This window comes from Rhincodon typus, chromosome 2 (assembly GCF_021869965.1).
Source record: "Rhincodon typus isolate 14 chromosome 2, sRhiTyp1.1, whole genome shotgun sequence".
Lineage (NCBI taxonomy): Eukaryota > Metazoa > Chordata > Chondrichthyes > Orectolobiformes > Rhincodontidae > Rhincodon > Rhincodon typus.
Window position 1 is genome coordinate 107535813 of NC_063333.1, and position 15537 is coordinate 107551349.

Sequence of the window (15537 nt, forward strand, 5' to 3'; positions counted from 1 at the left end):
TAGGGAACTCAAAGGGGGCAAAGTTGGATTATTCACCACGAATGTGCATATTGTGGCCTGCTCAATACAGCTGATTGGTCATAACAATTGCCTTAACACTGGGGATGTGGGCTTGAGAGAAGCCACTTATATTGGACCACTGATCCTGTCCTGATTTGCAGGACTTTGCAGTAGCACTGGTGGTGATATTTCTTTAGGGATTGGAAGTATCTTCTGTACATTGTCCATGTCTCCAATTCATATGGCAGGGCTAGCATTGCTGTCCATGAGCTTGGTGTTGGATTTGAGATCTTTCAATCTAATCCTGTGTTCCTCAGATGACCAAAGGCTGCGTGGGCAGATTGCAGGTGGTGTAGAATTGCTTTGTCAATGCCTGCCCTGTCTGACAGGAGGCTCCCAAGGTATGGGAGCTAATCCATATTGTTCATATTCAGCAAGATGGGGGCAGGGTATGTCACTCCATTCAGAGCTCCACTCTGCTTGCCAGTTCTTTTTCCTTTCTTTCTTTGTCCATTTTTTCCCCCTTCTTCTCTCTCCCTCTATAGTAATTCTATCCTCCCACCCACCCCTTTTAACTACCTACCTAAGGAGTTGGGAAGGAGCTGGGTTGCGACCAAGAACCACGTGGCGGGAGCTGAATGCGCGGATTGTGTCCTGCAGCGACAGCGGATTGAGCATGGGCCAGAGCAACGGCGGCAGATCAGGAGTGGGCTATAGTAGGCCAGTGAGGCAGCCCAGAGTGGGACGCTGGCAGAGGCATCACAAGGGCTGGAAAGCCCACAACGGGACCGCAACAGTAGAAAGGAAAGTTGGACTCTCTTAAGTTATCTTACTCTAAGTTAGTATGAATGGTATCATGTATGTACACGAAGGTACACACTTTTCACTTTTTCTTTAAACATTGAATACACGTGACAATAAATGATTCAATTCAATGGCTGACTGTGCATCTGGGTAGACAGGCAATTGTGTTACAGAATGGGAGCAGGCTAGGAGAGCACTTTTGTCTTCCAGATGTTTAACCTAACACCCATTCCCTCATAAGCATCAACTTTTGTTTGAACCGAGGCCTGTGGGTGTGCACGCACACGCACACAGCATTCTGCTGCTCGGTGACAGAGGTTGGGTGGTCTTGGTTCTAGACTGGTGGCAATGGAGGTTGAACAGTTTCCTGCTTGTCCAGTCAATTAACCATACCAGTGGAAAAGCACATCAATATCAGTTGGAAGATGGAAAAATGTGTTGTTTAGTGACACAGCTTGTCTTGACATCAGTTTGCATGCATATTGGATATGTGGTAGATCCACTGGTGAGAATCTCAGCTTGCAGCTGCCATGCACCAGGTGGCTGACAGTGATGGAATTTCTGCAGACAACCAACTTCGAGAAGGATGCATCACAGTCCATTCTGGTTGACAAATGTCAAAGACCAGTTTGGAGTTGAAGAAGGCATTTTAGCAGTTGTTGCTGCTATCTGCACTTTTTTTGAATTTTTCAGTCTTGTCAGCATTTACAACCCTTTAAGTGTGTTCTGTGATGTTACTAACTGTGACAGCAATTTATCTTCTAATGCAAATTTTTCTATCTGTAATTAATTTAATTCCTTTACTTCCAGAGTATGTACTTCCCTTTTCAACGTTTCCCTATCTGTCTTATCAATTCTTTTATTATTTTAACATCAAATCATTCCTTAATCTCACCATCTCAAGGAAATATAAGCCAAGTTTATCCAATACATTAATATAACTAAGTCCTGAGACCGGTCAATCATGTAATGAACAATTGTTGATCTGATGCAGATGCCACATTTTGGAATAGAGACTTTATTGTCTGTTTTTTCCAATAAATGTTCTCAACTCTTCTATGCATATTGCCTTTAAATAATATTTCTAATAGTTGACCATTTGTTTAGTTGATGAGAATACTTGGAAATCAGAAATACGAAAATATTAAGTTCAATAAAAACTCAAAGTCAGGTATACAGAATGGAGCAAGTCTGAAATTAGTTTGTCATTAAATTTACATTAATTTATAAATGGGTTACATGGTAACTTGTGCATGCTGCAGTTAACTGCATAAGGTAATTTAATCACAACTCACATCTGTAGGTCTTGTTGTGATCAAATTGTCAGTCACATAGCATAGAAACAGGGCCTTCAACTCACCATGTCTATGCCAATCAACAAACACCAAACTATACTAATCCCATTTACCTGCACTTGGACCTTAGCCTCCAATGCCCTGGCATTTTAAGTGCTCATCCAAATGCCTCTTAAATGTTGCGAGAGTACCTGCCTTCAACACTTTGTCTGGCAGTGCATTCCATGTTTCTACACCTGTCTGAGTGAAAAAGTTTTTTTTTCTAATCTTTTCTAAACCACTTACTGCAATCCTTAAACTTGCGTCCACTGGTCTTAGACGCGTCTGCCATGGGAAAAAGATTGTCACAATCCACCCTGCCTATGCCTCTCCTAATTTTGTATACCTCAATCAGATCCCCACTGAGCCTCTTCTGCTCCAATGAAAACAAACCCAGCCTATCCAGTCTCGCCTCACAACTGAGAGTTTTCATTTCAGGCAACACCCTGGTGAGTCTCCTCTCCAGTGCAGTCACGTCCTTCCGATAGTGTGGCAACCAGAATTGCACATAGTATTCCATCTGTGGCCTAGCCAATCATTTTATGAAGTTGTAATAAGAATTCCTTGCTTCTATATTCTAGCCCTGGCTAATGAAGACATGTATCCAGTATTTATACTGTATTAAAACATTGACTGCACTTCAAAAGCATTAAATAAAAAAAGAACTGCAGATGCTGGAAATCGGAAATCAGAAACAAAAACAGAAATTGCTGAAATGCTGCCAGGCATGCTGAGTTCTTCCAGCAATTTCTCTAATTGCTTCAAAAGCATTACCCTCACTCATGCATTTTGGGACATTGTAATGCCCTGAAAGGCATTATAGAAACATGTTCATTATTCTACCATTTAGTTTAAAATGTCTTACTTGGATACAAGGGTGATGACATTAGAAACTAGAGAGACATAACAGGGTGTAATAAGTCAGGATCAGTGCATAAGAGCCTTGAAAGAGTGGAAATAAATAAAAATGTTAAGATTTAATTTCATCACCATAATCACAAAATAATGGCTGTTAAATTCATTAGTATCTTATTTTTCAGAGCAGACCAAGGTCGCCTTCTAGACTACATAATAGAATGGGGGAATTTGACTGAAGAAAAGGTGACATCGTATCTCAGAGAAACTCTGGAAGCTGTACAGTATTTACACCACTGCAGAATAGCTCACCTAGATATAAAGGTTGGTGAGACCAGCTTACTCCAACAACTTTTTTTTTTTTTTAATTTCAGAATTTTTTTTACTGATACTACACTGACATATATTGCAAATATTAAAGATAACTACTGCTTTCACTTTGACTTTCTGTAACCTGCCAAATTTGTATATGACACTGTGGTTCTCTAATGTGCTGTGTTGTGGAACAGTAGTATGTAGGTGAACGTTCTAACCTTATTCTAAACCACTTTCTGTGACCACAATATGATAGGATTTTGCATTATAGTTTTAAATTTGTATAAGGGAACATATTAACATATGCATTAAGCATAAGGTGGCTAAGCTGGAAATAGGAAAATACATTAAAAGGCATGAATGTACATAGGCAATGGACAGTCTTTAAAGAACTATTACGTGACCTACAGCAACTAAACATTCCTTCAAAATGCTAAAACACAAGGTGAGTCAGTCATAGCTGATCAAGTTGAGGATAAGATTGTGTAAGATTAATCGAAAAGGCCTTTAAGTGGCCAGAAATACATCTGAGAATTGGTAAGTATTTAGAATGTTGCCAAGAAGGACAAAGATGAAACTGATAAAAAAGGAAGAATAGGATACAAATGCAATCAAGCAAGAGGAGCATAAAATGACTGTGAAAGATTCTATGGGTACATTAAAAAAGGAGACTAATATGAATGTAGGTCCACTAAACACAGAATCAAAAGAATTTATAATGGTTAATGGAGAAATGGAAGAGAGGCTAACTGGTTACTTTGTGTCTGCTGTTTCTAATTCTGGGAGATTTCTCACAAGTGCCTCAAAGATCCAACTGATTAGGGAGTATAAGGACTTGAAGGAAATATGCATCAGTAAGAAAGTTGTACTGGAGAAATTAATAAGTCTGAAAGTTGATAGCCTACATTCCAGACTGCTGAAGGAATTGGATATACAGATAGTCAGTGCATTGATAATTACCTTCATAAATTGGTAAATTTTGTAATGATTACTGTTGGTTGGAAGTTTGTAAATATCACCCACTATTTAAGAAAGGAACAAAGGAAAAAGCAGAAAACAACAAACCTGTCAGACTTATTGTAGGAAAATGCAATATTTGATCATAAATGATAAATAGACACTTGGATAAAAATAATCTGATTGGGCATAGTCAGCATGGATTTGTGAATGGAAAATTATGTTTGTTAAATTTGTCAAATTTTTTGAGGATGTTGCCAACAACATTGATAAAGCATAGTTGATAGATGTAATATATTTAGAATTTCAGAAGGCATTTGATAAGATCCCCCACAGGAGGCTGGTTAGCAAATTAAAGCACATGCTATGGGAGAAAATGTACATGCATGGATTAAGGATTGGCTAATGGATAGAAAACAGAGAGTGGAAATAAAGAAATAAATAAATTCTTACATTGGTACTGCAGGGTTCAGTGCTTGGGCCCCAGCTATTTGTGACGTATATCGTGACGTTGGGGTCCAAATGTAATATTTTGAAATTTGCAGATCATACAGAGCTAAGTGGGAATGTATTGTCAGGAAGATGTAAAACATTTTTAGGAGGATTTAGACAAGCTTACTGATTGCACAAGAACATAGCAGACAGAATATAATGTGTAAAAATGTGAGGTTATCCACTTTGGTAGGAAGAAAGATGTGCAGAGTTTTTCTTAAATGATGAGGGGTTGGAAGTTTACATACACACTTGGACCTGGGTGTCTTCACCAATAAGTCACTGAAAGTAAACATGCAGGTGCAGTAAAATACTAGGAAGACTAAAGGAATATTAGCCTTTAGTGCAAGAAGATTTGAGTATGGGAGTAATGAAGTTTTGCTTCAGTTGTTTAGAAGCTTGGTTAAAATACACCTGGAGCACTGTGTACAGTTTTGGTCTCCTTACCTCAGGAAAGATATCCATAGACAGAGTGCAACAAAGGTTCATCAGACTTGTTCCTGTGATGGTGGAACTGCCCTATGAAGAGAGATTGGGCAAACTGGGCCTGCATTCTCTGTAGTTTTGAAGAATAAGAGGTAATCTCCTTGAAATCTACAAAATACTTAAAAAGATAGATCAGGTAGGTGCAGATACAATATTACCCCTGATTAAGGAGTCTAGAATCAGGGGATACAATTTAAAAATTAGGGGGTGCTATTTAGGACTAAGAGGAGGAGATTTCTTTTTACATAGGTTTGTGAATTTTTCGAATTATCTGCCCCAGAGGGCTCTGGAAGTTCAGCCCTTAAGACTACCTGAAGTACAGGTTGATGAATTTTTGATTATCAATGGCGTAAGCAGTTATGGGGTATTGTGGGTTAAAAAGCATTAAAGTGTTCAATCAGCAATGATCATATTAAATGCAGAGTAGGCTGGACTGGCTGAATGGCCTATTGCTGCTTCTATGCAGTGTTAACCTGGGTCTCATCTTATTTACTGTATTACATAATCAGTCTATTGGGAAGCAGGAAAGCAATAAATGACTTATAAACTGTTCATAGTTAAAAATTATAATTGTTAGTTGCAAATGAAATCATACGTTGTGATAATCATGCTTGTTAACTCAATTCTTTAATGAGATATTGTGGGTTTATTATAGCAAACTTATGTTTGTGGATTATCAATTACTAATCTGTATATATGTCTTCTTCATTTAAAGCCAGAAAATGTGCTGGTGGACCACAGCAAAGCCAAACCCCTCATCAAACTTGCTGATTTTGGGGATTCCATGCAGTTAACCACAACCTATTATGTTCACCACTTGCTAGGAAGCCCCGAGTTTGCAGCTCCAGAAATTATTTTAGGAAATTCTGCCTGTCTTACGTCAGATACATGGAGTGTTGGGGTACTTGCCTATGTCCTTCTTAGTGGTGTGTCTCCTTTTTTGGATGAGAGTGTAGAAGAAACATGTTTGAACATTTGCCGATTGGACTTCAGCTTCCCTGACGACTACTTCAGAGGAGTCAGTCAAGCTGCCAAAGATTTTGTTTGTTACTTACTGCAGGGAGATTCAAACAAACGTCCCTCAGCTGCAACGTGCCTTCAGGATTCTTGGCTGCAGCCGGGCATCAACAGAGTTGCTGAAACTCTAAACACGTCAAGATTGACTTCATTCATTGAACGGCGCAAACACCAGAATGATGTTCGGCCAGTTGGTAGTATAAAGAACTTCTTACAAAGTAAACTCTTGTCAAGAGTGTGACCCTCACCTGGAGATTAATTTGCTCATTCTCTTTCACCTGTCAATCAGGTTGGAGACACTGTCTTCAGCCATTCAGCTGTTGACTTGAAATACAACTGACTGCAAATCAGCTGCTTTATATGTGTCATTGTGTGGAATTGCATGCCAAGGAACTTTGTACAAACAGTACTTGGGATTCATTGCCACCCATCCAATGCAAAGTTGTTGGGGCAAACTGCACAAGCTCTGCACAACCAGCTGGATTCTCATTATTTTGACAGTATTTTGTTTCTGATCACAGGAAACCATTTTTCACATATTGCCTAGGAAAATTTAGAGAAGAATCATTGTTGTTATTGTATTTAAATAAACTCGCTGGACTTTGAAACATTTAATTATGTGATTAAAAATTAGCCAGCAAAGAACAAAAGTTTTTTTTGTTAAAATTCTTTCCTCCTCCACTGATTTTAATCAAGACAGTCACTGAAAATGATCTCCAGTGAAATGTCTGATTTTTACTGGTAATAAAGCTTTTCAGTTGCCTCACTGATGTATTTAAATTATAATACCTTGCATTTAGCCAGATGCAGCTCAAGTTTTTACTGCTACAAGCTGAACCATGGACCTTTTGCATCTAATAGAAACAAATGTGTTGCTCTAATTATATATAAGCCTTACTTGTATAAAAACCGTTATCTGCCTTCATTCTGTACTTTTAATGCTGGTATGCCATTCTGGAATCCACCCCCCCCAACACAAGTGAAGAGGCAAATGCTGTTTCATTTATGGAGGGTTTTTGGAGTCTCACCTGCCAATCTGATTGCAGAGCAGTTAAGGAGGAATATGTACTGTAAATGCACTCATTGTATTTTATGTTTTAATTCATATCATGTGCAATGTTGTGGCTTTAACATTTTATGCAACTCTATTTATGAAGACTTATGTTGTATCTGTAATAAATATTAAAAAAGGCACGTACTTTGTACTGCAAACTACACAGTCGTTTGATTTCTTTATCACACTGACACTTTTCAAAAGGATTTGACTACTAGGAATTGCATCCCAAGCCAGTCATTGTGGAATATACACAAAGAATGAACCAAACCCAGTATTTTTTAGCTATGCAGTATGTTCATATCAAACATAAACTAGTATTGTAGGGTCAAAAGAAATAAATCTGTAAGAGAAGGAAAATGGGAACTCAAAACTGGATGTATTGTCACATCAACTTCACTATTTTTTAATGTAATGCCTGTTAGTCTCTTTTTTAAGTTTGAAATCTGTTTGTGCATGTATGTTTCTTTTGTACAGCATCCATTGTTTCCCCAAATATGTGCTGTAAATATATTTTTCTGTTTATTAAAATTAAACTAATGCAACACAGTTTTATTTTATTGCATCAGTTTCAGTTTGTCTGCTCCTTGTAGTTCAGTAAAATGAAGGCTGTGGAAATGGAAAATAAATGAAATAAGCTGTACAACATCATAATTTTTAAAATGATTCTAAAAGGACAGACATTTGACTTGTCTCTGCCACCCACAACCCAGATAGAAGTGCTGGGTGTTCATAGTCATCTTAAACACCAAAATTGAGATCATTTGAGGAGCTGCCTTCCTCTCTTCTAGCCAAGTTAATCAAAAATCTTGTAAGATTCTGCTATCTTCCAGTCTGGACTCTCATCTTTCTGTAGTTTCTTTATCATCTCCTATAATGCTCAGTCTAAGCTCATTTGTCTACAAGACCTATTTTCTATTCATTTGTAGAGTTTTACAACACAGAAACAGATCCTTTGGTCCAATTCGTCCATGTCGATCAGATATCCTAAAATAAGTCCCATTTGCCAGCATTTGGCCGATATCCCTGTAAACCCTTTATATTCATGTACCCATCCAGATGCCTTTTGTACCAGCCACTATCACTTCCTCTGGCAACTCATTCCATACATTCATCATTTCTTCTGTGTGAAAAGTTGCCCCTTAGGTCCCTTTTATATCCTTCTCTTCTCAACTTAAACCTCTGCTATCTAGTTTTGGACTCCCTACCCTGGGGATAGGGTGAATAGCTATTCACCCTATCCATGCCCTCATGATTGTATAAACCTCTATAAGGTCATCCCTCAGCCTCTGACACTCCAGGGAAAATAGCCTCTACCTATAGTTCAAATCCTCCAACTCTGGCAACATCCTTGTAAGTCTTTATTCATTCACGGGATGAGGGCATTGCTGCTAGGCAGCATTTATTGCCCATCAGTTAAGAGTCAACCACATTGCTGTTGGTCTGGAGTCACATGTAGGCCAGACCAGGTAGGGATGACAGTTTCCTTCCCTAAAGGGCATTAGTGAACCAGATGGGTTTTCCCAGCAATCGATTCGTGGTCATCGTTGGACTCTTAGTTCCAAATATTTATTGAATTCAAATTCCACCATCTGCTGTGGTGGGATTCGAATCCAGGTCCCCAGAATGTTATCAGGGTCTCTGAATTGACAATACCACTAGGCCATTGCCTCCCCCTTCTGCACCTTTTCAAGTTTAACAACATCTTTTTCCTATTGCAGGGTGACCAGAATTGAATGCAGTATTCCAAAACTGGCCTAACCAATGTCCTGTACAGCCACAAGATGACATATCAACTCCTATACTCAATTCACTGACCAATAAAGGCAAGTGCACCGGGTCCTTTCTTCACTACCTTGTCTACCTGTGACTCCAACTTCAAGGAAATATGCACACCAAGGTCTCTTTGATTGGCAACACACACTAGGCCCCTACCATTACGTGTATAATTGCTGGCCTGTTTTGCCTTACCAAAATGCAACATCCCACATTTATCTAAATTAAACTCCATCTGCCACTCCTTGGCCCATTTGATCAAGGTCCTGTTGTACTTTGAGGTAATCTTATTCATGTCCACTACACTACCAATTTTGTTGTAATTTGCAGACTTACAAACCATTCCTCCCATTCACATCCAAATCATTTATATAAATGTCAAACGGCAGTGGACCCAGCACCGATCCTTGCGGCACACCACTGGTCACAGGCCTCCAGTCCAAGAAACAACCCTCCATCACCACCCTCTGTTTCCTACCCTCAAGCCAATTTTGTATCCAAATGGCGAGCTCTCTCTGGATTCCATGTGATCTAACCTTTCTAACCAGCCTACCATATGGAAACTTGTCAAGCACCTTGCTGAAGTCCATATAGACAACATCCACCATTCTGCCTTCATCAATCTTCTTTGTTACTTCTTCAAAAAACTCAAGCAAGTTAGTGAGACACAGTTACCCACACACAAATCCCTATTGACTATCCCTAATCAGTCCTTGCCTTTCCAAATACATGCAGATCCTGTCCCTCAGAATCCCCTGCAAAACACTTACCCACTACTGATGCCAGGCTCACCGGTCTGTAGTTCCCTGGCTTTTCCTTACTACCTTTCTTAAATAATAACACCACATTATGCACCCTCCTAATCCGATTGCTGCCAGACTGTTGGTTGTCCAACTTGCCTCCCCTGTTCCCGTATTAGCTGATATTCTGAATGGTTCCGTCAGATTTTCAGAAAGGATATTGTGGTATAGTGGGATCTGGATGATCTTGTACCTGAATCTCAACAGATTAGTTTACAGGTACAGCAAATCATAAGGAAGGCAAGTAGAATGTTGACTTTTACTGCAAAGTATTATAGGATCAAAGTAGGAAAGTATTGTTATGACACTCCAGGACATTGGTGAAACCACACAAGTGTACTAAATATATAGTTGCTTACCTAAAGAGGGATATATTTGCATTGATCACATTTCAGCCAAGGTTCACTTACTTGATTTCTGAGGTGAAGGGATTGTCTTAGGAAAGGTTGAGTATGTTGGGCCTTTACTCACTCAAGTTTAGGTGAATGAAAGATACTTTTACTAAAACACACACGATTCAGAGGGGTTTGGCAGGGTTGTTGCTGAGTGGATGTTTCTCCTTGTGGGCAAATCCTGATCAGGAAGCTCAGTTTCTAAGTACTTATAAGCGATCTAACATTCAAGATGGGGAGGAGAATTTATTCTGCCAAAAAGGTTGTTAATTTTTGGAATTCTGAACCTGAGCAATGTGGGCTTGGTCATTGAATATATTCAATGATGCGTTTGATAGATTTTTGACATATGAGGGAGTATGAAGGGTGGGGGCTTGTGAGGCAGACAAAAATGGAGTTAAAGACACAAATCAGCCATCATTTTATTGAATGGTGAGCAGACTTAAAGGGCTAAATGTCTTACTTGTGCTATTTCTATAACTTTTGTTAGTCTATTGTCTATCCATCCTTCAAACCCATCCCTCTTCACCAGCATCTCTGAAAAATCCTTCACTCTATCATTCTTGTAAACTACCACTGTGCTTCCAGCGTTCTTTCTCCAAAGTCCTTTTAATATGCTCTTACCTCAAATGCGGATATTTCTTAGAACTCCATGTTTCAGTCCCCCCATTCAGTCCCCAGCCACTGTACAAGAAAAACTGTGTAGTAAGTCACAAATTTCATTGTGACTGACACAGGTAAATGATACCTCTATACCCTTCTCTACTTACCTGCACTCTTTGACATGGTTGATCATACTATTATCTTCCATTACCTCACCACCAGTACCTAACTAGATGGGATAGCACTGGTTCCATTCCTATCTATACAGTCATAGCCAGAGAATTATATGCAAATAAATTCATAGCAGCAATTTCGACAGGTAGGTTCATGATTTCCAACCCCACCTCCCAACAACCTTTTCCACTGTCATTAAATTGTCAGAAATCACACAATACCAGGTTATAGTCCAATAAAAACACAAGCCTTTGGAGCCTCATTCCTCCTTCAGGTGTTAGTGAGAGAGGTGGTATCAGACACAGAATTTATAAGTAAAAGATCAAAGTGCCACACCACTGATAAGGATGTATTAACAAACTAAGATGTTGTTAAATCTTTAATCAGTTAGAAGGTTTTAATTGATTAATACATATTTATAAATCCCGAATTCCTTTCAAGTCACTGCCCTGAGAGAACTAAAGGTTTTATCAATGTAAAGAAAAGGTGACATTTTAGGTCAGACAATGCATGTTCGGTGTGAGGCCTTGTTTAGAATCTGTTTGTTTTGGCTTGGAGTCAGACTGGTTTTATTTCTAAAGTAGGAACCTGCAACTAGTGACAACCCACAGGGATCAGTGCTGGGACCACAGTAATTTATCATATATATTAACAATTTGGACAAGGAAAGTGAAATGTATTATAGCCATGTTTGCCAATGACAAAATTAAAATGATAATTAGGTTTTATTGTCATGTGTACTCACGCATACAGGAGTTCAGTGAAAAGTGTACAAAGCCGCCATTCCTGGGGCCATCACAGATATAAAGGGACAAGATCTTAGGTTCAAAGTAGAAAAATAAAGAAATGTTAAAAGTTCAACAATACAGTTTTTCTTAGTATAAGAGTAGAAAAATAGTTAAAAGTTCAGCATTCTAGTTCTTCCTACGCTATGGGGCTGCAAATGCTGCCCGCTGGGTTTTCCCCATAAGGATTTGCACCCCCCACAAGGGCCCAATCTTTTTCCCCATGGTGGGCATGCTCTCCTCCATGCTGGGCTCTATCTCTTCCCCCAACACTGGAATTGTTCTCCTCTGTGCTACCACCAGAGTCACATGTGCAGTTACCAGCTGCCTTGCCACTGACCGCTCCAGACCTCTCGACAATGCCATCAACAGCTAGTGTTCTGCCTGGCTTACTAGATGCCTCGTTGCCAAGTGCCAAAGTCCTGTTCCGGACCCCAGATACTGCCAAGCTCCGGTCCCCAATAGCGTCGCCTCCACGATTGGAGCTCTCTCCATAAGGTAAGTAAAAAAAACTAAGAAACTAAAAATAAGGAAAAAGTGAGAAATGGAAAAAAATGGACGGAGGGGATGAGCCCCATGCTCAGAGCCTACACTACTTACAAATTAAGCAGAAAGAGGGGGCTGATGGATTGGAAGGAAGTGCTGAGGATGACACAAAGACTGTAGAGGGATTTAGAAAAGTTAAGCAAGTGGACAAAAATCAGCAGATGGAATATAATATGGCAAATGTGAAGTTATATACTTTGGCAGGAAGAATACATAAGTTGAATGTTATTTAAGTGGAGAAAGACTGCAGAAAGCTACAGATTTGAGAGTTCTCATTCATAAAATAGAAAAAGTTCAGCATCCAAGTTCAACGGATAATAGGGAAGGCAAGTGGAATGTTGGTCTTTATTTCAATGGAAATGGAGTATAAAATTAGGGAGGCTTTTCTAAACCTATAGAAGGCACTAAGACTTTTGGCCTCAAGGTGATTCTATTAGCGGTCTCCCAGCCTTGAAAGCCTTGAGGTCAAGCCCTGTATGGGCGGAGGCTAGGGACTGGTGTGGACTGGATTGGAAGGACTGTTGTTCTGAACTTTTTATTTCCCTATTTTCTGATTTATTCCTATGATCTGTAATGCTGGACTTTTTATTTGTTTACTTTTGAAATTTTTATCCAAGACTTGCAATGAAGAATCTGTGCCTAGGTACCTTGTACCTAAGATGATGCCATAAGTAACGACTTGTAAACTTTTTACTGTACTCATTGAAATATTGAAATATATCCCAGGCTGTTGAGTGAGGTAAGGGAGGAAATAAAGCTAATTCAATTCAAGACCATTGTCATGGAGAAAAATTTTATAGAGTCGGTATGGGCAATTGGCCAAAGTCTCAGTCAAAGAGGTGGGTTTTAAAAGGTGTCTTGATGAGAGAAAGGAAAAGAGTTAAGCTTTAGGGAGGAAAGATTCCAGAACTGGGGTGAAGACAGGTGAGGGCACTACTACCTATGGTATAACAATTAAAATCAGGTTAGAAATAGATAAGCATGGGTATCTGTAGAAGATTACAGAGACAGATCAGGACCTTACCTGCCCCAGAAGGCTTGCAGGCTGGGACTCCGTGAAATTGCGGGAAGCTGAATTAGATAATTCCTGAATGTGGTCCAGCTGTTGTAACAACATGATACAATGGGACATGATACAATGAAGCTACCCACACCTAAGGAGGTAGTCAGTGGTTTACATAATTAAAAGAAATAAAAATAAATTAAAATAAAAAAGTATCCTAAATTACTTTACAAATATGTTAATTGTTAAAGGATAATTAAAGGAAGAGTAGGAACTGTTAAGGGCCATAGTGGTGTGGAGCCACAGGATATCAGTAGGGGTCTGTTCGTGAGAAGGACAGTGCGGGTATAGAAATCAGTGAAAAGGACTGGGATATACTTAAGACAGAGAGGAGGTTCTGAGTGGTCTGGTGGGTCTAAAAATAGATAAATCTCTAGGGCCAGATGAAATATATCCTCGGCTGTGAGTGAGAGAAGGGAAGAAATAGCAGGCTGACAGTAATTTTCAGTTCCTCTCTGGCCATAGGATAGAATCTACAGTACAGAAGAGGCCCTATGTACCACCAAAAATATATTGCCTGCACTAGTCACACTTCCCTGCACTAGGTCAATAACCTATGACATTTTGTTAAAAGGTTACAAGGTTTCTTGCCTCAACTACTCTCCCAGATATTGCATCCCAGACATCATCACATTCTGGATAAAATAGTTTTTCCTCAAATTCCCTCTAAACCACCTGCATTTCACTTTAAAATTATGTCCCCTTAATATTGACTATTCAACTAAGGGGAACAGCTGCTTTCTAAACTCTCTGGCCATGCCCCTCATAATTTTAAACACCTATCAGATTCCTCTCAACCGTTCAAAGAAAACATCCTAAGCTCATCTGGCCCCTCTTCGTAGCTGAAAGGCTCTAACTTAGGCAACATCCTTGGAATCTCCATTGCAATCGCTCCAGTGCAATCACAACTTTCCTACAGTGCGATGACCAGAACTGCCTGCAGTACTCCAGCTATGGTTAGCCAAAGTTCTGCACAGCTCCAACATAATCTCCCTGCTCTTATAAACAATGCCACGACCAAAAGATGCGGGTGTCCCATATGCCTTCTTAACTACCCTGTTAATCTGCCACTTTCAGGGATCTGTGGACAAGAACCCCAAGATCCTTTTGTTCCTCTGACCTTCCTAGTGTCTTGTCATTCATTAAACAATCCTTTGTTTTATTCCTTTTTCCAATATGCATTACCTTACATTTAAATGAGGTTAAATTCCATCTGCATCTGTGCTGCGAATCTGACCAACCCATTTATATTTTCCTTAACCTAATACCTTCCATCTTATTCAACCACCAAACCAAACTTTGCGTCATCCACAATCTCAATTATCATCCCACCCAAATTCTGATCTACATCATTTCTGAATATCACAAATAATCAATGTAGTCAACTTGGACTTAAGCAAGGCTTTTGATAAGGTCCCAGATGAGAGACTAATAATGAAGGTGATGGGATCCAAGGAAATTTGGCTAATTGGATCCAAAAAGGCTTGGTGGCAGGAAGAGGGTGAAGGAGTAAGTAAAGTGATTAACTTACTGAAGGAATAAGTAAAGTGATTTACCGAAGGAAGAAGTAAAGACATTAACATACTGAAGGAGGAAGTAAAGAGATCAACAACACAAAGGACCTTTAGATCGAACTTTACACAATCAAGATGAAACATCCGCTGAAACAACAAATCCTGTCCTGACATCAATAGAAGCGCTAACCGTCACCGGCTTTGCAAGACGCCGGGAACAGATTAAAGAACTGTGTACATGACTTGGGGGTTGGGGGGTGGAGGTTGACAGCAAATGTATATAACCTTTGAAATCGTCTGTAATAGCTGAGAAGTTTGGTGAGGCCCCTTTGAGGTCCCTGCTTCTCCCAAAAGCTTTTGTTAATAAACTGTGTCTGACTCACTGTAGAATCGTACTTGGTAATATTTTACCGACAACAAATTGGCGTAGCCGGCAGGATTCTGTCTACGGTCCGGACAGCGTGGCCACGACCTGGACACCGGGATAGGATACTGAACACAAAGTTAATTGAGATGACAAGGTGCAGGGCTGGATGAACACAGCAGGCCAAGCAGCATCATAGGAGCAGA

General features: G+C 39.6%; 1 protein-coding gene across 1 annotated transcript in view; it reads left to right on the forward strand.

Annotated features, from left to right (window-relative positions):
* LOC109913618 (triple functional domain protein-like) overlaps window positions 1-7475 on the forward strand; it is a 263061-nt gene extending 255586 nt beyond the window's left edge. The window contains exons 41-42 of the mRNA XM_048608714.1: window positions 3179-3317; window positions 5959-7475. Of these exons, the coding sequence (XP_048464671.1) occupies window positions 3179-3317; window positions 5959-6501 (682 nt within the window). The 3' untranslated portion in view covers window positions 6502-7475. The remainder of the gene's footprint in view (window positions 1-3178; window positions 3318-5958) is intronic.
* The last annotated feature ends 8062 nt before the right edge of the window (window positions 7476-15537 follow it).